The 21,914-nt window shown below is 37.6% G+C and overlaps 1 protein-coding gene across 1 annotated transcript in view; it reads right to left on the bottom strand.

Moving 5' to 3' along the window:
* The window catches only part of TRIM24 (tripartite motif containing 24), a 61,440-nt gene that overhangs the window by 2,165 nt on the left and 37,361 nt on the right, over positions 1 to 21,914 (bottom strand). Inside the window, exons 6-18 of the mRNA XM_069858867.1 lie at positions 21,124 to 21,238; positions 20,305 to 20,451; positions 17,449 to 17,566; positions 14,149 to 14,414; positions 13,342 to 13,506; positions 10,493 to 10,672; positions 9,024 to 9,159; positions 7,942 to 8,014; positions 6,402 to 6,570; positions 5,540 to 5,844; positions 2,658 to 2,790; positions 1,177 to 1,251; positions 257 to 406 (exon numbers count right to left, since the gene is read on the bottom strand). Of these exons, the coding sequence (XP_069714968.1) occupies positions 257 to 406; positions 1,177 to 1,251; positions 2,658 to 2,790; positions 5,540 to 5,844; positions 6,402 to 6,570; positions 7,942 to 8,014; positions 9,024 to 9,159; positions 10,493 to 10,672; positions 13,342 to 13,506; positions 14,149 to 14,414; positions 17,449 to 17,566; positions 20,305 to 20,451; positions 21,124 to 21,238 (2,032 nt within the window). The remainder of the gene's footprint in view (positions 1 to 256; positions 407 to 1,176; positions 1,252 to 2,657; positions 2,791 to 5,539; positions 5,845 to 6,401; positions 6,571 to 7,941; positions 8,015 to 9,023; positions 9,160 to 10,492; positions 10,673 to 13,341; positions 13,507 to 14,148; positions 14,415 to 17,448; positions 17,567 to 20,304; positions 20,452 to 21,123; positions 21,239 to 21,914) is intronic.

Genomic DNA, 21,914 nt, shown 5'->3' with positions numbered 1-21,914 from the left:
GTGCATCACTTTTTTGTTTGATGATCACCATCATCATCATTACTACTACTAGTTCCTTTTCTGTTCTATTAAACTGTCTTTATCCCAATTACAATGTTTACTTTTTCTCCCCCTTTCCACTTAGGGGAAGTCACTGAATGACTGTGTGGTATTTAGATGTCTGCTAGGTTAAACCACAGTAGAGTCCTACCCCCATTACAGTTTTCCTAAAAGCAAATAAGCCTACAAAACTAGATAAAGTATCTATTTTTCTAACCTCATTAAATTCAGCACAGTTTTGGAAAATCAGTCTGAAATCAGCCACGAAGTCTTCAGGTTTTGTGTAGAATGAATTGGCCACTTCAAGTCTTTTCTTGATGGTTGACAAGTCCATAGGCTTTTTGATGATTTTGTAGTAATCAGGAACCTAAACAGACAGTAAATTTTTTTACTGAATGCAGTCATGTTCAATACTTATTGTTCTAGAAACCTTTAGCTCAGAGGGAGAGGGCAAGATTTAGTCACTTCTTTAAAGTATGATTCTATGATATAGGAATACATATGCAGACAGTTTCTGGAGTAACAGTGAGGTATGCTAGCTTTGCTGGCTAAAATATACTTCTTCCAATGCCTAAAACCCCACCTACACCAAGTACATCCAACAGAGCAAACAACTTGGATGTTATTCTTTTATCTAGTCAAATGAGCCATCTATTATTTTTCACTCTCAAGATCACCATATTATAACTTTAGCAACCCACGCAAATGCACCCAGGTATTGCTTACCATTTTAAACTAATAAATTTCAAGCTAATAATAAGAAGTTCTGTTTCATATTAGTACTATCGAGTACTCTGATTCTCAAAATCAGGTAATTTTTTTAAAACCTGAACATACCCACTTCACCTTTTTATCACTCAGCATTATGAAATCAACAGACAGTATTCGAACTTACTTTTTGTGTTTATTTTTGAAGTATTAAGTAAAATCAGTTTTAGGGAATTTTACAAGCAAATTCCCTTCCAACCCAATGCTTGAACTTTTAGGTCCCCTTCAGGCAGTTTTAACAAACAAATTTAATACACTCAATGTCTGGGAAACTACTTCTGACAATAGACCGTGATAGAACATGAAAATAACATTAGAAACACACCAATTATGCTCCTAACATCAAACGGAAAGAAGCAAGGTACATACTGTGGGAGGAACTGGATCTTGAAAAGCAAGACTCATTTCATGACAGTAGAGATATAGAAGCAGTCTTTCACACTTCTGTACCAAGAAAAACAGATATCCAAGTAATTAGAGACTCTTATATGATTTGTTGTAAAATAAAAAACTACAAAAAAACCCAAACATGCTCGGTACTGCCGAAGCCCCTAAGCAGAAAAGTGAGCACAGAAACTGTATCTGGAAGCAACATTAACTGTCATATGAGTGGCTTACAGTATTCCTTCTCTGCACTAGATACATCAACTCTCAAATGCATGCTGCAAAACCTCATACAGTTACTAACAGTGTTATTCAGCATTTGCTGAGCCCAGCAGACATTCCAGGGATAGAAAAAGTATGTGTGGTTCTTAGTGCTTTACAAATATTCAGAGACATCAGTAATATTTTTCCTGATCTGGGTCTAACTGCTCTGTAACTGCAAAGTCTTCAGTGCTTTTTGTTAGCAGTGGGAAGAAATATCTTTCCATTGTGTATCCAAACATATTAAACTGGATATCGAACCTTGAAAGAGATTCTAACAATAGTTTTGTGTGATTTTATGCTTGCTGATCCTTTATCAGAATATTTACAAGACTCAACTTACATTTAAAGTGAAGTACAAACAGAGGTACCTATTTTCCTTTTAGATAGTAGTACTTTTTCTGGTTTTATGGGTAGATTAAGATCCCAAATAAAATAACAATTTCAGTGTATTTGTAGAAATTGCCAACTGAAAGCACATAAAACACTGCTGAGGGTTTCCAATACATCTCAAAATTGCTTTAAAAAGTTTTAAATAAAACAACTATAAAGAAATAAGAAAAATCAAAGAAAGCAAAACTATCCATCCCAAAACCCCAAGAATCCAGAAGAGTCTGTCAAGTAGCTCGATTGTCTGCTCTACAGTACCTATTTTTTTTCCTTTCACTCTGAGGTTCAAGGGAATAACAAAAGCTGGAGACTCGCTACTTGCTTTGAGGCTTTTTGACCAGAGCACTCAGAGCTGCAAAAAGACAGCAGTTATTCCCAAAGACTTGTGTTAATCTCCGCAGGATCACTCTTGCATCTCTATACATCTTCATTGTGAAAGAACCACCTTGATTTTTTAAAAGGATGTTGACGTGCTTTAAAGACTAAAACCATTAGTTGATAATGTCAATCTATGCCGAATTTGGAAAGCACAAGAAAAAAATTCTCAATGCAAAGTCACTGTGTATGAGAGCTCATTTGAAATAGGAATTGAAATAGCACTTGGCAATTCCTAGAATGCAGTCGCAGTTCAAAGCACCAGATCATAAGCACTTCCCAGACATTCAGAATATGTCGCTCAGCGTGTTTACACAAAGGCTGCTATTGCCTCAGAGCTTATTTTAAAAGTTAACTCCCATTTTTAACCATCGCTTTTTAAAATAAGCATACATTTGAGAATACAAGAAAAAGCAAGACAGCGCTCATTTTACTCTTACCCTACGGTCTATTGGTGCCAAACCCACACTGTCTTCCAGTTTTCTTTCTTCAGAGCTGTGAGAGGGTTTATCACAGTCATACTCAACTTCTGGCTTCGACAAATCCCGACAGAATGTACAAATCCACTCTCCACTAAAGAAGACAGACAGACACATGGACCTCAGTGATGTAGCACCCTTGTGACAAAAGGCTTTCCATGTATTTCTGGGTATATGTGGAGTGTTTTCCTCTGCATCATATGTTGTTTTGGTGGTGGTGGGTTTTTAAACACTACAAAACGCAGAGACCACTGACAAAAATGCTTTATTAGAACTTTGTTGCCTTTTTAATAGCACTGGTGTCATTCATGGTGTCGTAACAGAAAAATGTTTTGCCATAATAGATAAATGGTCTAAAAATATCTTTGTTAGTACTGAAATTTTTCACTTGAGCTCATAGGATTCAAGCAAAGCACTATTAAGAGTCCTGCTTCCTAACTATAGAGAGACAGAAGGAATCATATGGGCTGAACCTAAGGAAAAGTGCTAGTGTTTTAGGGCAAGAATATTTATCTCTCTACAAACTTAACCTACAACACATTATACTACTCTATATAGGTGACCCTAGACAAGACTGTCTGGAAAACTGGACATCTTTCATTCCCTAAAGTTTTCAGGTGTTCCCATTTTTATATGTTAGTCTAGGAAAACTCCACAGATTCAAATGATAGCATAAAATTACAAAGTTAGTTCTGCAAGCTATGTTCACTGAATCTCTAATAAAATTTGTGAACCTCGAAGTTCTGAAAAACCTATGAAGAGTCTATGTTTTTAATATAGTTCTCAAAAAATGAAGAAACTTGCGTGCTTGCAGATAACCACAAGAGGGCTGAGTTGTACTTCTTGCATAGTAGAGAGAATTCAGCAATAACCAGCTATGAGATCTAACTGCATCTATTAATTCAGAGGTATGTTATAATAATAAAAGCTTCATAAATGGAAAAGAGTTTCTGCAGCAAGACTTTCCAAGTCAAAACCCAAAAACCTTAACTGCTTTTTATTCAGAGTAATCCAAAGACTTCTACTATCTGCTAGCTGTAGCTTACAGCAGTGAATAATGGGTACTTTCCTTGAAAGAGACTTTTATCTTCTGCTGTCTTAACTTGACAGAATTATTTATGTAACAGTATCACCTCTTTGCCTGGACTAGCATCAGAAAAATGATGTGGTAGATATAAGAAAAATAGATAAAGGCCATGATATGAAGATTTATGATGCAAGAAAACAGAATACATATGAAAGATGAAGAAATGATGCATTTAAATATCCAAGGAAGAGTGTGATGGGCTGGACTGAAGGAAAAAAGATGCAGTGACCTTGTGAGTCTATAAGAGAAATTGTTTCATCCATCTGAAGCAAGAACAAAAAGCAATAATGAAAGAAGCAGACTGACACTGCTGACATAATAATCAAGGAATTATTTTGTGTGTGTGAAGGAAATAATGCTAAGAGAGCAAAGTTTATTAAGCAGAGTGTTACACCTGTGAATGAAAACACCACAAAAATGAAAACAAAAATCATATATATATGAAGCCAGGAGGAAAATTAAGCTAACCATGGTTCTGAAGTCCAGGAACACAATGCACTTGTATTAGTATGCAACTTTACAGATCTGAACCCTTGTCAGAAAAGCTGATTTTGGCTCCTTTCCCCTGGACATCATCATCTCAGTTTCCACAGAACGATCCAGTAAAAAAGAGAAATTTTAAAAATTCTTATTAAATTAATTCTTATTATAAAAGATTTATTCTTGAAGCTTTAATTTTAATAGAAACAAAGACCTGTAGATACATAGTTATCTACCTCCTTAAAGATTATTTTTTTCTTGTCAGAAAGGCACAAATGTTTATTGGTTTAAGTGCTGACTGTTTACTGGGTAAACTGGGTTTTTACTGGGTTTTGCTTATGGCACAAAGCTGTAATATAGCATAATTTTATTTTAAAAAAAACCAAACAAAATGCAATTTGAAGTTTTAAAAGGTATGAAAACATTTTTACGTGACATTTCTGGTGACATTCGAAAGAGGAGACATGCTCGCAGAAGAATGCTTGTTCAGAGTAGCACACAGATGATCAGTGTACTAAACTGAGTTGCTATCCAACTATTTTATACCTATAAACTGCTGATATTTAATAAGAAAAACTAATATTTATAAAAGCATTAAACAATGAACATGTTATGACAGAAGCTTAATTAATAATAAGCTAATAAGCTTATTGCACAGCATTTCCAAGCTGGAACATTGCAAAATGCCATTTATTTTACTCAAAGACACTAACTCCAGATGCAAATGCCAGTAACACTTATAACAACAATCTACTTAAGAATATATTTTGAAACTCAATAAACTGAGTAGATGTTTTGCAATTGTTCATCAAGAAAGCCTACTGCTTGTTTCAACATTCTGTGGTTGGAGTGTAGCCATGTTTGGCACTATTATAAATAATACATTTAATACTATATTAGGTCAGGTTTTTCTGTAAGTTGTTATTAATAATAGTATTTCTGCCTTTGTTGTTGTTATAATGTAAATTTCTCTGTCACCCTTGAAACATTTTATGACAGACTGGTAATTCTGTGGCCCAATTTTAATAATAGATGCCCTAGATATAAGTGTTCTTGCTTAATTGCCAAATTAAGAAGAGTTCTGTGATTGCGGCTGCAAAACTCTATAAAGTTTCAATGCAAATTCCAGTTTTCACCAATTAATAAAACTTGTCTATCAAGACTTCAAAGAACACACTGCTTCCTTCAAGGCAGAAGCTTCTTGTATTGAGTTTCACAATACAAGGAGTACGTCTTTTAATGCAAGTTTAGATGGAATTCAAGGGGTCATAATTACCTTGGAAAGCTCATCAATGTAGGGACATGACAAGAGAGATGGAATACTTTGGGACACTTCTCACAGCAAAGGAGCTCCCCTCCATTTTGACATACGGCACACCAATCTTCATTGGGATCATCCTCCTTCCTGCCCTCCCCAATATGGGAGGGGCCTAACCAGCCCGTCTTCCCACTGGATGCGTTCTGCAGTGTTCCTGGTTGATCATCTGTGCTGTCCGGTGCATCTGTTCTTAAAACAGCTTCATCAGAAGTGGAATTGTTGTCCAACAGCAATGAAGTAAGTATGCTTCTTGAAAAGGTGGTCTGTAAGAAGACACAAAGGAAATCAGATTATAATAGTTATATGAATTTATATGACCCTAACAACAGGTAAACTGACCGAATAACAAATTCATATGCAAGCAGCCATACAACTTGCAACATGGATGCAAAAATTACTATTGTACTACAGCATCAGGAACTAAACGCAATAAATTAGCTATGAAAGGCTATTTACTGCTCCACTGACAAAAGCATAATCTTTGATGCCCCAAAAGTCTAGCAAGCTTTTTTATATATATATATATATATATATATGTATAAATATATATAACTGCACTGTGACTACAAGTCTGAAGGATATTTCCTTCATGAAATGAAAGCATTTCGTTCATGAATGAAAGCAGTCCGATCACACCAGTTAGTTAATTGAAATGGCCGTAGAGCTAGTTTGATGTTGAATTTCACCTCTTCCATTTATTTAAATTTTAGTTTTCCCCTGAAAAGTCCCCAACAGACTATTAGTAAATTATTTTATTCCTTGCAAATGCAAAATATCCTCCACCAAAGAGAAAGGAAGTCTTTATAACTGTTAATATTACATTCCGAGGCCGGGGTTCCTCATCTGCTTCTTGCTTCACTATAACAATTGGGAAATCAAAGTTTTCATTTGGTGCACTTGACTCTTGTTTAATTCTGATGGGCTCCAACATAACAACCGGGACTTTGTGTGTAGAATCAGCTCCTGGTGGCTTGCTGGAGGATCCAGAACTGTAAATGACAAAAAGAGGCAGGAAAAAAAGGAAATTGAGAGTTGGAATTGGACACGTTTTGTACAGCGATGCTTTCCAATACCTCAGGATGCTCATTTTGCTTCTTTGAATCCTGAGAACTACAGTATTACTTTTATAGACTACATTATCTCAGTTTATTTCCTTTCACGTACAAAAAGGGAGAATTTTAATGGCACAGTTCCAGAACTACAGAATTACTCATGGGTTTACTTCCCATTAGCGCAAGATTTGCAAACAATCTCCATTTCTTCTACGTCATAAACAAAAAGCACTGATCTTCACTTCCACTGAACATCATCTGACTTTGGAGGAGATGCAGCCATATTTTGGGGAAGGCAGTTGCACCAGAGCCGAACTGATTATTGTAAACCACACAACGGAATAAATCAGATAAAACATGTGTTTAAATAATCTTGGAAGAATTTCTTACAGCCTTGCAGCTTTATCAAAACTGGGGCCCTACTTTTAGAATTAGATCTGTCTTGTTTCATGTGTTTTATCATAGTAGGAGAATGGACGAACAAAAAGATATAGCGTATTCTAATATTTTATTAATAATGAAGAATTTTAAACCTAAAAAAATGAATTCAAGCAGCAACAAATAGAATAACATTTTTTTTTAAATGCAAGTGAAAGACTCTGCAGACAAACCTTTAAACAGCTCTGTAAGAGTCCTTCACAAAATTTACCACATAAATGGAACAGAGGAAAAGGTATTCTATATTTAAAAGCATCTGCATTTCCAATTCAAGTAGTATGAATGTCATCTGATTTTCCTCTGTATGAAAAATTAATCTCATGTCAGAAGTATGCTCTAATTTACTGGAACACATTAAAGAATCTGCACTCTTCAAACAATGTTGTGTAAATCTATTTGTTCATTAATATTCCATCACTATGGGATAAAAACATTTGCGTAGACTCTCAGTAGATAACTAGTGCTCACTTAACTAACTGTACTATGGCAGAAAATTCTTAATAATTCTCTTTGTAATATTAGTTCCTTAAATCTGAAGTAATTTATAGTTCCACGAGGACTTGCAACAAGCAACTTCTTGCATTAGCTGATTTTTGTGAATTTAAAACCTAATTTAGAACTGGCACTCTTTTAATAGCGCTAACCTAGCCAACATTTACAGAGCTGATATGTTTTAGATGTGCTATCAATATATTACAAATTAAATTACTACTTTTAGAATGCTAAGAGGGCTGTAATAACCATCAAGCTTAGCCTGTTACCAGAGAAGGTGAGGCAAATTGACTTCTATATGCATTAACAAGAGAAGAGACTGGGGCATGTTCTATGAAAGGGGAAGTTACATTTTCCTCTCTCCCAGTCTTTCCTTACCTCTCTCTGCTCCCAACACTGGAGGCACTGGGTGAACGAATTGGAGGGTGTACGTTTGTCACAGCAACTCCTCCTAAGAGGGAAGAATCAATTAGAATGAAACATAGGTCTGTGCCAAGTATGAGATGTGACTTAAGAGAACTACATAGGTTTTGGGGGATATTTCCCTTACAGCTGCCATTTATTTAATCTGTATCTCATTTAATACAAATTCATGACAGGATGAGAAGTGTGAGATAATAGAGGGAAGGAGAGGACTGATAAGGGGCCCACTGCATGTAAGCAGGCTGATGGGTCAATGCCTTTGCCTGGCTGACGTCTTCACTTGATCACTAGTCTTTATTCAGTCTTACCTTATTGAATCCTAGAAGATTTCTAGGAAACTTTAAGCCAGACAAGCTGGCAAGTAGGAAGAGGTCTGGAGGCCAGATATGAGAGACCAAAAGTAAGGGGACCAGACAGCTGAAAGACTTGTGAAGGGCACTTTTGCTGAGCGCTGGTCCTGAGAAACCAGAGTGTGCTGTCTGTGAATGCATCATCCACCTGTCTCAGCTAATCTACCCAAGTGCACGAATGCCATGGGAGTGCACGATTATTGCACAAGTGCTTATTGGGAATTCCTGCTCATATAGGCTCAACACAGGTAAGATCAGGAAATGGGAATAAGGAGCAGCTGCTGATTGTCACCTGGCATGCTGACAGAAATCCCCTGGGTCCTTCAAGTCCATCACATTTAGCTACCCATAACAGTAGCTTCTCTGGCAATCTTGTGTCAGTGCTGCACTACCCTTCCAGTGAAAAATAATTTTCTCATATCCAGACTGAACTTCCAATTTGCTAATCTCTACTATGTTTTTCCCTCCATGTTTTTAAGATCTGGACACTTACTTCTGTCCACAATGCTGAAATATTATCTTAACTTTACCTTGTACTAGAGTTTCTACAACTTTGCCTTCATTTTCGTATTTCACATCTTTGATATAAAACAGATGGAACTAATTCTGAAATCAATGTTAAGGTTACCACATCAGATTTTTCCATTACACCTCTTTAAACAGGAAATTGCAGTACATCCCAAATACCTGAGAGGCCTGGTGATGGTACCGATGAATTTGGTGACTGCACAGTTCTGTTCAAAGGAGGTTTTGTTTGATTCTGCTCTGCAGTGCTGTCCTTCCTTACAACATTATCCAGTGTTATGTTTCCTGAACAATCAATCTAAAGGTGGGGAAGAGAGAGGAAGAAGCAGTTATTTGAATTAATAAATAATTAATAAACTGACTAAAACTCAACAGCTCTAATGTGGACCTCTGAAAAACACATGTCAATCAGCAGAAACTACGAAAGAGAAGTTTAGAAGCTTAAGAAATAATGATCTCATGATGCTCCTTCTATGACCAGCTCACAGACATGTTAGAGGATATATGAAGAAAAGAAGTACCAAAAGGAAAAGTATAAGGCATATATCCAGTAACAATTCATACCTATCTAAGACGGCCCTTTCAATTACTTAAAAATGCATTTAAAAAATCATATAAAACTGCCAGAAATACTATCAGCAAACCATTGCTAACTATGGGCACTGGTAAACAAAAGCTAAGCTAACCCATTTTTGCTAGCACCATTATGAAGGATGGGGAAAAGATATTCAGCATCCAAATAAAAAGCCCAATTACAATCACAACCTGTAATGTTATTTTTCTTAGTTGTTCTAACTGCTGTCTCCCAGAACAGTTCTGAATATTGCCAGCTACAAGTACGCAATCCTGCACTGCTGTTTTCTAGAACTGTCTCATTTTGACAAACAAAGCAGGAATTTCAGCTTAAGAGGTTACTGCTTCTCACAAACTGTCCTGGTTTCAGCTGGGATAGAGTTACTTTTCTTCCCAGTAGCTGTTGTGTTTTGGACTCCGTAGGACAATAATGTTAACAACACATATTGTTTTAGTTGCTGCCAGGTAATGCTTATGCTCAGCTGGCATAGAGTTAATTTTCTTCCCAACAGCTGCTATGTTTCAGAGTTAGTATGATAAGAATGCTGATATTACCCTGATATTTTTCATTGTTGCTGAGAAATCAAGGACTTTTTCGGTTCCCATGCTCTGTTAGTGAGCAGGTTCACAAAAAGTTGGGAGGGAACATTGTCAGGCAGCTGACCCAAGCTGGCCGAAGAGATTTTGAAACCACATAACATCACGCTTAATACATAAAAGGGAAGTTGGACAGGGGCTAGGGTTCAACTGGTTGGGAATTGCTGCTCAGAGACAGGCAGGGTATAGGTTGGTGGTTGGTGAGCAATTCATTGTGCGTCACTTGTTTTGTGTATTCTTTTGCTGTTATTATTACCCTTATTCTCTCTTCCTTTGTTGTCCTATTACACTGTATTATCTCAACCCACACAAGTTTCATGGAGCCTGGGGAGAAGCGAAAGGGGAAAAGAGTGAGAGAATGGCTGCATGGTCCTAGTTGCCAGCTGGGGTTAAACCACAACACAAACATTAAGACTTCCTTCAAAAAAAAAAAACCAACACTGCTCTTCTGTTATACTTACATCAGGAAGAGATGGTAGATTGTAGGAGCTACCCACTGGAGAACTCAAATCTATAACAGGGGGACCATATGTCTTCCCATCACATCCTACTGCACTGGTGATGGTGGGGCTGGATGGAGTAGATGATGTGCTGCCTGCAGTTGAAAGGGCAGTTGAAGTTTGTCCGCTACCAATCTGCCACTAAAAAGAAAAGATGATCCACAATTCAGCATTATTTTATTCAACAGATCACATCTACTGCATATACTGATTCTAAATTCAGCAGTTAAACAAGCAGCTTAGTTCAGGAAGCTGAATTGAAACATAAAATCTTGATTGACTCTGAAGTTATCTGATTACAAGAACCAAGCTCACAAGACAAGGGAAGATGACAAGTAGTTGAAAACTATGAATAGAATAAATGAATGTAAATTCTTAAATTCAAATCCACATCTCAATGTTAAGTATCTATTAATATTTCATGCTGCATTGACAATGTTGTGGGGAAAATATAATAGTAAATAAAAGCATTACAGATAATATGCTGAATGCACAACTGTTCCAATGCTTTGTTAAGTAAATAACTATAGTGTCACTTGGACACCATCAAGTATATGATGTTGTATTTCCCTTAACAACTTGATGTGATTAAGAATTTGAAATGCTGACTGGATCTCCACCCACATATACGTTTGACACCATGATATGAAGTGCACAGACAAGTCAGACTGAATTTCTTTCTCATTTAGACATATCCAGTTTTCAATTACTTTAATGGAATTTCATGGCAACAGTAAGCAAAATCTGACTCTACTCAATTCCTTTTTTAGTCAGTCACTCTATTTACTGGTTTCTAGTTTCAGAAAGACGTTGCTAGATAATAAAAATACTTGAAAGAAAGACTTGCAGACAAGCTGATTTTCTTTTCACATAACAGAAGTAACTTTGGTTTTGTTACTACAGGTTCTCTGCCAAACTAATGTGATCACCTTCTATGACAAGGTGATCCGCTTAGTGGAAGAAGGAAAGGTTGTGGATACAGTCTTCTTGGACTTCAGTGTAAAGCCTTTGACACAGTTTCTCACAGCATTCTGCTTCGGAAACTGTCAGCCTCTGGACAGGCGCACACTCTCCTGGGTGGAAAACTGGTTGGATGGCTGGGCCCAAAGAGTAGTAGTAAATGGAGTTAACTCCAGCTGGAGGCCAGTTACAAGTGGTTCCCGCCAGGGCTCAGTGCTGGGTCTAGCCCTGTTCAATGTCTTTATCAATGACCTGGATGAAGGCATCGAGTGCACCCTTAGCAAGTTTGCAGATGACACTAAGCTGCGTGGAAGTGTAGATCTGTTGGAGGGTAGGGAGGCTCTGCAAAGGGATCTGAACAAGCTGGACCGCTGGGCTGAGACCAATGGCATCAGGTTTGACAAGGGCAAGTGCCGGGTCCTGCACTTGGGGCACAACAACCCTATGCAGTGCTACAGACTAGGGGAAGAGAGGCTAGAAAGATGGCTTGTATCAGAAATGGCGTGACCAGCAGGTCCATGGAGGTTATTCTCCCTCTGTACGCGGCACTGGTGAGACTGCACCTTGAATACTGTATTCAGTTCTGAGCCCCTCACCACAAGAAGGATGTTGAGGCTCTGGAGCGAGTCCAGAGAAAAGCAATAAAGCTGGTGAAGGCACTGGAGAACAGGCCTTATGAGGAACAGCTGAGGAACTGGAGTTGTTTAGCTTTAAGAAGATGAGGCTGAGGGGAGACCTTATTGCTCTCTACAACTACCTGAAAGGAGGTTGTGGAGAGGAGGGTGCTGGCCTCTTCTCCCAAGTGACAGGGGACAGAGTAAGGGGGAATGGTCTCAAGCTGCACTAGAGGAGGTTCAAACTAGATATCAGGAAAAGATTTTTCACAGGAAGGGTCATTGGGCACTGGAACAGGCTGCCCAGGGATGTGGTTGAGTCACCATCCCTGGAGGTATTTTAAATACAGGTAGTTGAGGTGCTCAGGGACACAGTTTTGTGGTGGACAGGAATGGTTGGACTCTATGATCCTGGAGGTCTTTTCCATCCTGGTGATTCTATGATTCTATGATTCTTAATTATTGCACAGCTTTCTTCAGTTTAGTTGGAATAAGTTCTCTGACATCATAAGCACTGCAAACATGAATAGTATTACTCTACCTCTTGGGTCATGAATCAGTTTCAATTGATTCTTTTCTGCTTACCTCTAGCGACGAGTTTCTTTCCTTCCACATACCTAACATTACTCATGCATTAACATGCTTTTTAATAAAGATCTGCCTTGCTGAACATCCAGAAAAGATACGATGTGTTTGACCCAGCTCAACTGCTGATTAGCCAAGTATTGATCAGTCTTACTCAGCAGAGGTCCCACAATTGTGGACTTTGTTTTTCTCTTCATCTGCATAAGTTCAGATTGGCATAGTCTGGAGAATGGCCACAGCCATAGATTTAGTCAAGCTTTTACCTGATTACTAGTGAAGTCACTAGCATCAAGCTAAGTTAGTGAGATTTTCTATTTTGTCTACTCACCGATTGCAGTGTGCAGGCTGTGGCTCTGTTAAGTTTTGCATAAGTGGCAAGCAATCACAGTAATAGCAAACAAGAGAATGAAACAACAACATAGCACATATACTGGTTCACTTCCATAATGCTTCACCTGCTTAGAACTGTTAAAACGAAAGCAACTTGACATTTATCTTATTGAGAAAACCCTAGGTATCTTGTTATAGAGAAAAACACGGTCTCTGTTCTAATGGAAACCACCCTAGAAACATAACCTAAAAGTAACACAATATAAAGCATATTTTGTGTTTTACTTCTACATGGTGAGTGAAAAGGGAAATAAATTCTACCTGTTTTATAGCTTGCTGTGCCAAGAACGCCATTTGCAATGGGTTAGGCTTTATTGCTTGCCTTGGTAGGTTCTGATTTTGGGGGAATCTCATCTGTTGTGCAGGAAGAGCTGAACCATTGGACTTGGGGCTATGATTCTGAAAATGAATCAAACGTGGAGGTGCCTGCATGAAAACAAACAAATAAATAATTCTTCAAGTTAGCTGATATCTACTTAATGTTCCAGATATTTTTACCAACTTCTGAAACTCTTAACAAATTATAAGCAAAGAGATAGTACTATACCATTGACTGAATGATCACCCAACACCTTGATTTTCAATGTTAAAATCAAATCCTAGTAGATAAGCTTTGGATTACTCTGACACAGAAAATGCAGGTACATCGCAAGAGGTAGTGAGAGTATTTCCAACTTTGAAAGTTATGCAGGAAAATTAGGGTTTTATGCCAAAAAGCCTTAGAAAAAAATGAATGACATATTCACTGTTTAATCATATGAGAAAGGTACAAACCATGTAAGCTCTGCACTACATATGGTTGGATATCATATGTTTTTTTTAATGAACAAAAAATAGGCTGCTACCATGCATTTTGCCAGACAAGTTTGAAGTGCCCATTCAAGCCTCAGTAAAGAAAATGTTTCCTGACCCACTTATATAGCCAAGTGCTAACGATGAAATTATATGAAGTTGCAGACCTAGAGTTGATTTCTTTCTCTCGCCCCTGTCCCCCCTCATTTTTCTTGACTTTCTCCTTCAGTGCTATGGTAAAACCCAGACTTTTCTGTGGGAATACTCATAACTTACCTGATGAGAAGCTGGAGGCTGCTGCATGGCTCCTGGAATTCTTGGATTTGGTAAAGCTACTGGACCAGCTCTGCGTTGAGCTTGCTGTCTCTGAGCCATAACCTGTTGCTGCATGTGCTGGAGTCGAAGCTGAGCTAAGCTTATCTGCGTTGGGAACTTAGATAGCTGGTTTGAAGGTAAGCTGCCTGGTGGCTGTAAGTTTGTTTCTGCCACAGGGTTCTTGGGCACGTGTAGTGGGGTTTCTTTATCTTCAATTACCAAAGAACCTAGTTTAAACAAAATAATAAAATTAATACCAAAATATTGCAGTTAGCAGAAGTGTTATTTTTCAGAACTGTTTTTTTTTCAGAAACATGCAGTCATCATTCATTATTGCAATTTGGAAATTTGCCTAGACAGGTAACTTTTAGAGATTAATGTTGGGTGAGAAATTTTACTGAAGAGATAGAGTGCGATTACATGAAACTCTCATACAAAATTCTGGCCACCTCATCCAAAAATCATGAATTCCAACTAGAACAGAGTTGATTTGATTCAAGGGAATAGCACACCATACAGGAACAGACAAAACACATTTCCTTTGCTTAAAATAGAATGAAGTAAGGAAAGTTATGGTCCAACACTCAGAGATAAAAATTTCCAGTCATCTGTGGAAGTTTGCAGAACAGCTTCTCAATCTAAGTGGGAGACAGGCACCTCATACTACCTTTTCTCCAACAGATTTAGAACTGCTTCCCAAGAGAGTTCACCTCATGAGGTGGGTACAACCTATGACAGTTTTGACAACCCTTGTTAAAACAGAACTTGAAATCACCCTCTGCTACTTCTCGCATATCTATCACTTTGTGGATCCTGTGCAGTCTAGGCTACCTCATTTTATCTGAAGATAAATTAGATAGTCTGTAGATTATCTGAAGGAGGAGGAAACCTCTTGCACTTCATATTTCTCTTTTTCATCCAAACAGCTGAGAAGCTATGTAAGTAGTGTTATCCTAGTCCACTACCCAGACACAGAGCAAGTCTAGGTCCGCCAACATAATGCATAGTACAGAGCAGGTAAGAAAGCTAACATCAACAATGCTGTTTTCATATTGATACTTGGTAATTTTGGTGTTGCATACGTTTTAATCATGATTCTACCACATCAGTCATTAACAAAATTAATATTTAAATATGTTAAATTAATATTAAATATGCTAAAAAAATGGGAAAAACCCTTCTGATCTATTGCCTAATACCCTTCATTAAGCCTGTAACAGGTCTAGTCAACATTTCACATAAAATCAGTAAAGAAAAATGCAGATGAATACTGTTTCCCATATACAGCTGTATGAAATACTTCACTATGGCAAAATAGATCTATTTTGTTTTCTTTCTCTAGGAAAGGAATTACCTTGACAAAGAATGGTATTGACTGTACTACAATCAAATGTCGAACCGACACCCCATTTTTACTCTGTCCTCTCCAATTCTAATTACATTTAATAAAAGTCTTTCCAGACTTAGCATCTGTGGTATAAAACTTCTTACCCAAAGGTACTACAGAGAATGATTCACTTCCTTTATTCTAGAAAACCATGTGTTAACATACAGTTTGTGGAATTAATACACTTTTAATAACGTCTTTGTTTTCTTAAATACATTCTGAAATCCATAAAAGTGCTAACCTATTAGTGTACAGACAATATCACATTGTAAGCAACATGCAGCCTGAGTAGAATTCAAGCCATTTCCAGAGTAACTCATTTCTTTACTTAGACTTGACTTTATCTTTCCTTCAGAATTCCTTAATTCCGGTTTATCTACAGAAACTGAACATGACTGATCATAAATCTAACAGCCTAAAGGTTGTGATTTCTGAAACCAGACAGATAAACATGATCTGGTTTTATCCATCACTTAAATAGATAAACTGTTACAAAAAATACTATGTTGTTCTATACCACTGCCATTTCCATTGTAGCACTTTTCAGAATTCAAGGGAACATATTTCAGCAGTACAATGTCTCATTAAATAAAAAAATAACAAAGAGTCTCAGAACTAAACACAAGAAAAAGCTCCCTCTTAATAAGCATCATCTCAGCTTAGCAGCAGTTCACAGTTACTACCACACATCTTGACAGTTCATTTCTAGGAACAAGGGATTCACTTTTGATTCTTTTCCCAAAAAAATTATTTACAAAGAAGGAGCTTGGAGAATTTCCCTGCTACCATCCAATGTCCTAGTGTGTAGGGACGGAACATTATTGCCTAAAAGAACTGCCATAACACTTTCTTTCTCTGCCTTTGTGGAGAAACATACATTTGCACCTCTCTGTACATTTGCACAGCTGACTGCATTTTCTGGTGAAAGGCAAAAAAGGTCCCACATGTATCTCACAAAGCCCTCTGCACATGACAGAAAAACAAAAATGTCCATCAAGCTAACAGTGGAGAGAGAAAGAAAGCATGACTGCAGTCAAAATCCTAAAAAGACCTTTAGACTTTAATTCCTGTTCCTAAGTTGATGAAGTCCTAGGATGCTTATCTCCATTAAACTCAGGCTTTCAGGCAATTCCACAAGCAGACTACCTGCAATGCATCCAGGTTCTGGGACTCACCAGTATCGTAAAACCCTACCAACTTATAGCTGTAAGAAAAAACATTAGGATAATGAAGATGAAGTACATTTGCAACCCTGTTAAAAGCATACTTCCTCCTGAATTCCACCCCACAACTTCAGGAAACATAATCTAAAAGCCAGGCAACCGTCAAAAAGTAGTATTCTCTTCCCTGTTTTTCTGGGGTTTTTTTTGCATTCTGGCCTCCTCTTTATCTTAGTTCTTCAAGGACTACTGTTCAGAACGATAAGGGAGGAAATTGGGGTTCTTGGACATATTATGCTCCTGAAAGGGCCTTCATCTTGGGAAGACAGAACTGAAGTAGAAGAAAGGCCTGGAAGATGCAGAATGGGACTGGTTTCTGGAATCCTTTCTTGCTACGTGAAGTAGAGTTATAGATGGCATTCCTTGTTTCAGAAGTCAGAAGGCATGTGTATTGCCCAGGTATCTGAAAGCTGTTATTTTCACCACCACACGTACCATTCAAGCAAGGTAAGTTTGTTATCACTTTATTGTAAGTATTCATAAATAATACTTTTTCCCATTCAATTCACTTTAAATATCTTCTACAGTTAAGGAAATAAATCTATCAAAGGAAACTAAGAAATTAATAGTGTGGAGGCTATTTATCTTCAGAAAATGAAAGCTGCATTCAAAATAGGATCAAGACGATAAAGTCCTAACAAAACTTTATCATACCTAGATTGAAAATATTTTGAGCCCAGAAGCTAGGATCACAGTGAAACTGGATGGTATTGTTAGTCACTGGTGAAGCATCATACCGTGCTCGGAGAAGATACCGTAGTCGATATGTAATCTAGAACAGAAATAAAAGAAGTTTTTTTTCTCTGGGGCCAGAGCCATGTATCCAAACAGCATAAAAAGTCTTTTAAAAAAAATCACAGAATCACAGAATAACCAGGTTGGAAGAGACCCACCGGATCATCGAGTCCAACCGTTCCCATCAAACACTAAACCATATCCCTCAGCACCTCATCCACCCGTGCCTTAAACACCTCCAGGGAAGGTGACTCAACCACCTCCCTGGGCAGCCTGTTCCAGTGCCCAATGACCCTTTCTGTAAAGAATTTTTTCCTAACGTCTAGCCTAAACCTCCCCTGGCGGAGCTTGAGGCCATTCCCTCTTGTCCTGTCCCCTGTCACTTGGGAGAAGAGGCCAGCACCCTCCTCTCCACAACGTCCTTCAAAGCAAACCAAGCCAAACCAAAACAAAAAACCACAAAACAATCCCCAAAAACAAAACCCCAAAATCAAGAATATCAACAAAAAACCTGAAAAAGCCTTAAAAGTACTTAATTCTTATGGCAACAAGTATCATCACAGAGAATTTTCCTTTGTAAGAAATTGAAGTACTCTTCATAGAGCCGAAGAAGAGTTTTATAAGCTTTGTCTTTGAAAACCCTCGGATTCACAGATATTTTCAGACTCTTCCAACTCCTTGATTCCAAAGGGCTGCAATATGATTACATTACCCAAGCAGAATACTCTATCAAATGCTCAACGTTTATCTAGTTCCTAGAAAGTATTTTCTTGCAGCTGTTTCATTAGAAATATATAACACAGGTGCTAATTTTAGAATAACACACTGCAAACACAGAAAAGGACTTATTTTTCTTGAGTAATCTGATTGTTTCTTAGAAAAGCTCAAGAGACATACTTAAAAAATCTTACCTGTTTCAAATTATAGTAGTTATCTTTTATATAACAATTTTATGACAGCTTCTAGTTTACAAGTGTTTTCTTTCAGTTTTAGACCAGATAAAAAAGCATTTAGCAAGACTTAAGTTTTTGTTGTGACCATGGAAAATTTTTAAGGGCACTGATATTTTGAATACAGATTTCCTAACTTTTCTATGTACAGTGCCAGAATCAAGTATACTACACTACAGAAATTCTAGACTTTTCTCCTCTCACCAATAACACAGTTGTCACACTGTTGCACATAGTTCTCCTCGCTGTTTGCTCTATATATTCCTCCTATTGTGTATGCACATATATTGTACATAACTCAATACTAGTTTCCTCCTGTCAGTAATAGCAGTAGCTACCACTGTTTAGTTTGTGCTAGAGAACTAGGCTAGGAAACTGTTCCCTTCCTATTTCCCTTAAGATCAGACACTGCCTCCCAGCTGTAACTCTACATTTAAGTCTGCTGTGCATGCCTTCCTCCTAATTTCAAGTGGCTGGATATGCTGGAGCAGAAGTCTCCCCTGCTCCTCTATGCATCACTGTTAAGGAACTGATTATCCAGATGTTCAAAGACAGGCTAGCTACTTCCAAATAACAGCAACTTTCAGAAAAAAATCAGGACCCTAAAGCTCATCTGTTCCTTTGAGAAATATTTCTTATTTGCTGAGGCTTTATGGACTAGATGGTCTTTTTCTTCAACTGCATAACATTTATAAGATTAAGACACTTGCAACATAACTTGTTTTCTTATTTACATAGCAGAAGTCTTTGTGGCAACACTAAACAGTTATAAACAACATGACTTAGTTTGATGCTCTTTTTCTCTACTCAACTTAAAAATATTACTGGCTGAGGCAGTATAAAGCAGGCCAAATCTAAGCACCTGAAGCAACTTGATAAAATCCAGTAATATTCCACAGTCCACAGCATTTCAATGGGTACCAAAAAAATCCAAAGCCCTAAACAAAATACACCTTAAAAAACTCACCACCCAAATCCAAGAAACCTCAAACGAAACAGAAAATTCCCCACAATCCCCCCTAAGTAGGTTGTCAGCTATGCAATGAGAAAATAAAGAATAAAACTTTGTGATCCAGTTACAGGAATTAGGAAAAAGGGATCTAGCACCTTTCCTCAACATTGTCACAAATTTCCGTCATCAGACTAGCACAATCTAGCAAACTCTGGACAAATCATTGTCAGCTTTTTCCTTGTTCTTCTTTTCAAGTATTTACGATTTCAGTTTATCAAAAGCAGTCAGCTTAGTGAGACTGCATGCACTCCGATCCTACGCGTCATTATAGCATTGATATTTTTAGCTTCGTAACTGTTTGCATGGACAAGCAAAAGACTCAGCTTCATTTTTATCAATTTTTGAAGACTTTCAGTTGAAGATGAGTCTGACAGAACAAGGCAGTACAGTAATTTTTACATTAAAATGCTGTGTATCAGACTACTATATATAAACTCTGTCCTTCTCTGAACTCAGAAGCTGTAGCAAGTACTGAAAAGAATCTTGATGATGCAGGTCATGCAACAATTTTCCCAGTTTTTCATGGCTTCATGGTTTTCACTCCAGAGAGAAAGAGTTATTCCTACTTCTGTAGATCTAAACCAATTCTATGGTAGTGTAACAGGAGAGAATAATGACCAGAGAGCTAAATTATTAGAAATATACTGTATTTACATTTAAGAGAAAACCATGAAAAGTTATATACAAATACTCAAATTAGTAGAAAGTCGTTAAAAAGTTTAATTCCTTAGTATTACTGACAAGCATGCGTGTGCATGTGTGCCTCAACTGTAGTTTCTCAGTAAATGGGAAGAGCTACCTTCCTAACCTTACCAAGCGTTTGCTGTACAGTAATGCTGTGCTGCTCCCACTGGAAACTGCCCATTTGGAAAAATTCATGACATGTTCCAGCTGCTTAGAGAGACTTGCCACTTCCTGTTGTTGCTGCAGAAGTTTCATCCGATGCTCTTTTGCCAGAGTCTGCAAGCAGAAAAGCAGTTCCAGTCAAAGGGTTCAATTTACAGTTAACAGGCATTAGCTTTCATATTTGCAATTCACAATGATCAAGTGGTTTCACGTAGCTCTTCTAAAAAGCACCTCTGCCCCATGACTGCAGCTATCAAATAGAGAAGCTAGTGTACATTTATTCAAGATATCAGGACTTTCAGTGCAGATTCCCATTTTCTCTTATGGCACATTTTCATATTTATGTGTGCCTCTCTATACAAACACACACTTTCTAAAACACAATTGGAGGTAATGTTTTTCCAGGTACCCCTTCTAGACAATTCTCTCCTTTATGTGCTATTGGATTGCTGAATATATGAAGAATTTTTATGGAAATGACGCATAGAATTATGACTTGCAAAAGCAAGGAGAAAGAAACTGGACTCAGAGACAGCCCTGATTCACAAAGAAGGGAACATACATAATTACAAACTAAACAACACCATCACCTCCCAAAATCAAATCCCCTGTCTCCCCGAAAACCCCACTTGCTCATTTGGCTTATGTGGGACATCTCTCACTTTGGAATTGCAATAGGAAATGCACAGGTGGCTGGTGCTAGAAATCAATTTTATTTTAATGTGAATCCACACCAAAAAATATTAAGTCTGACATTTTTGTTTCTTATGCTAGAAATGAAATTACCTCCAACTGATGCAGCAGAGCTTTTCCCTTTTTGTTTATTTCTACCATCAGTGTAAATATGGCAACTTTAATATCCTGTTCCACCTGCTTTTGATTCTGATTCACTTCAAGAATTCTGTAAGTAGAGAGTATAAAAAATAATGATCTTTAGCTCACAAACCCACCCTTCAAGCGGTATTAAACACCCCCCACATGCTCTGCCGCTGAGTCTATAATATTTCTTGATCATATGCACCCAATAACACATATACCAACAGATACTTATAGTCAGGAAAATTACTGGGAGAAATAGAAGGAGCAAGTACAAGTGACCTATGATAAAATTAATTAATTGGTGGCAAATTCTAATGCCACAAGTCTGTAAAATTACTGACATCTGCCACTGAAAGAAATTAAATGCTCATTGTAATTAAAATTCTTGATTTTTAATTGTCCAGCGTATTTCTGAAACAGTCCATGGCAATCAAAACTGCTTAGGTCTCATTTTCATTTAAGGTAGAATGGCATTCGAGAAACAAAAGCAATAAACACTCTGATTTAGCTGTTCCAACACTAATGGTTAAACTCATAACAGCAAAGCATAAACTTATATTGTGAAAACCACAACTGCTAAAATGCAAAAGAGAATAACCACTCAGATGCACCAAAGGAAGAGCGCTGCTTTTTTCTCCATCTCCACCATCCTCAAAGACAGGCAAAGAGAGAAGTTCAAGTTGCATTCAGTGTCCCATACTGCATTGAATCTTCCTGGGTACTGCTTTTGAACTCTGCTGAAGGAGCAGTTACAAAGG

Source organism: Phaenicophaeus curvirostris, chromosome 1, assembly GCF_032191515.1.
Source record: "Phaenicophaeus curvirostris isolate KB17595 chromosome 1, BPBGC_Pcur_1.0, whole genome shotgun sequence".
NCBI lineage: Eukaryota > Metazoa > Chordata > Aves > Cuculiformes > Cuculidae > Phaenicophaeus > Phaenicophaeus curvirostris.
This window is presented reverse-complemented; position numbering and strand designations above follow the sequence as displayed.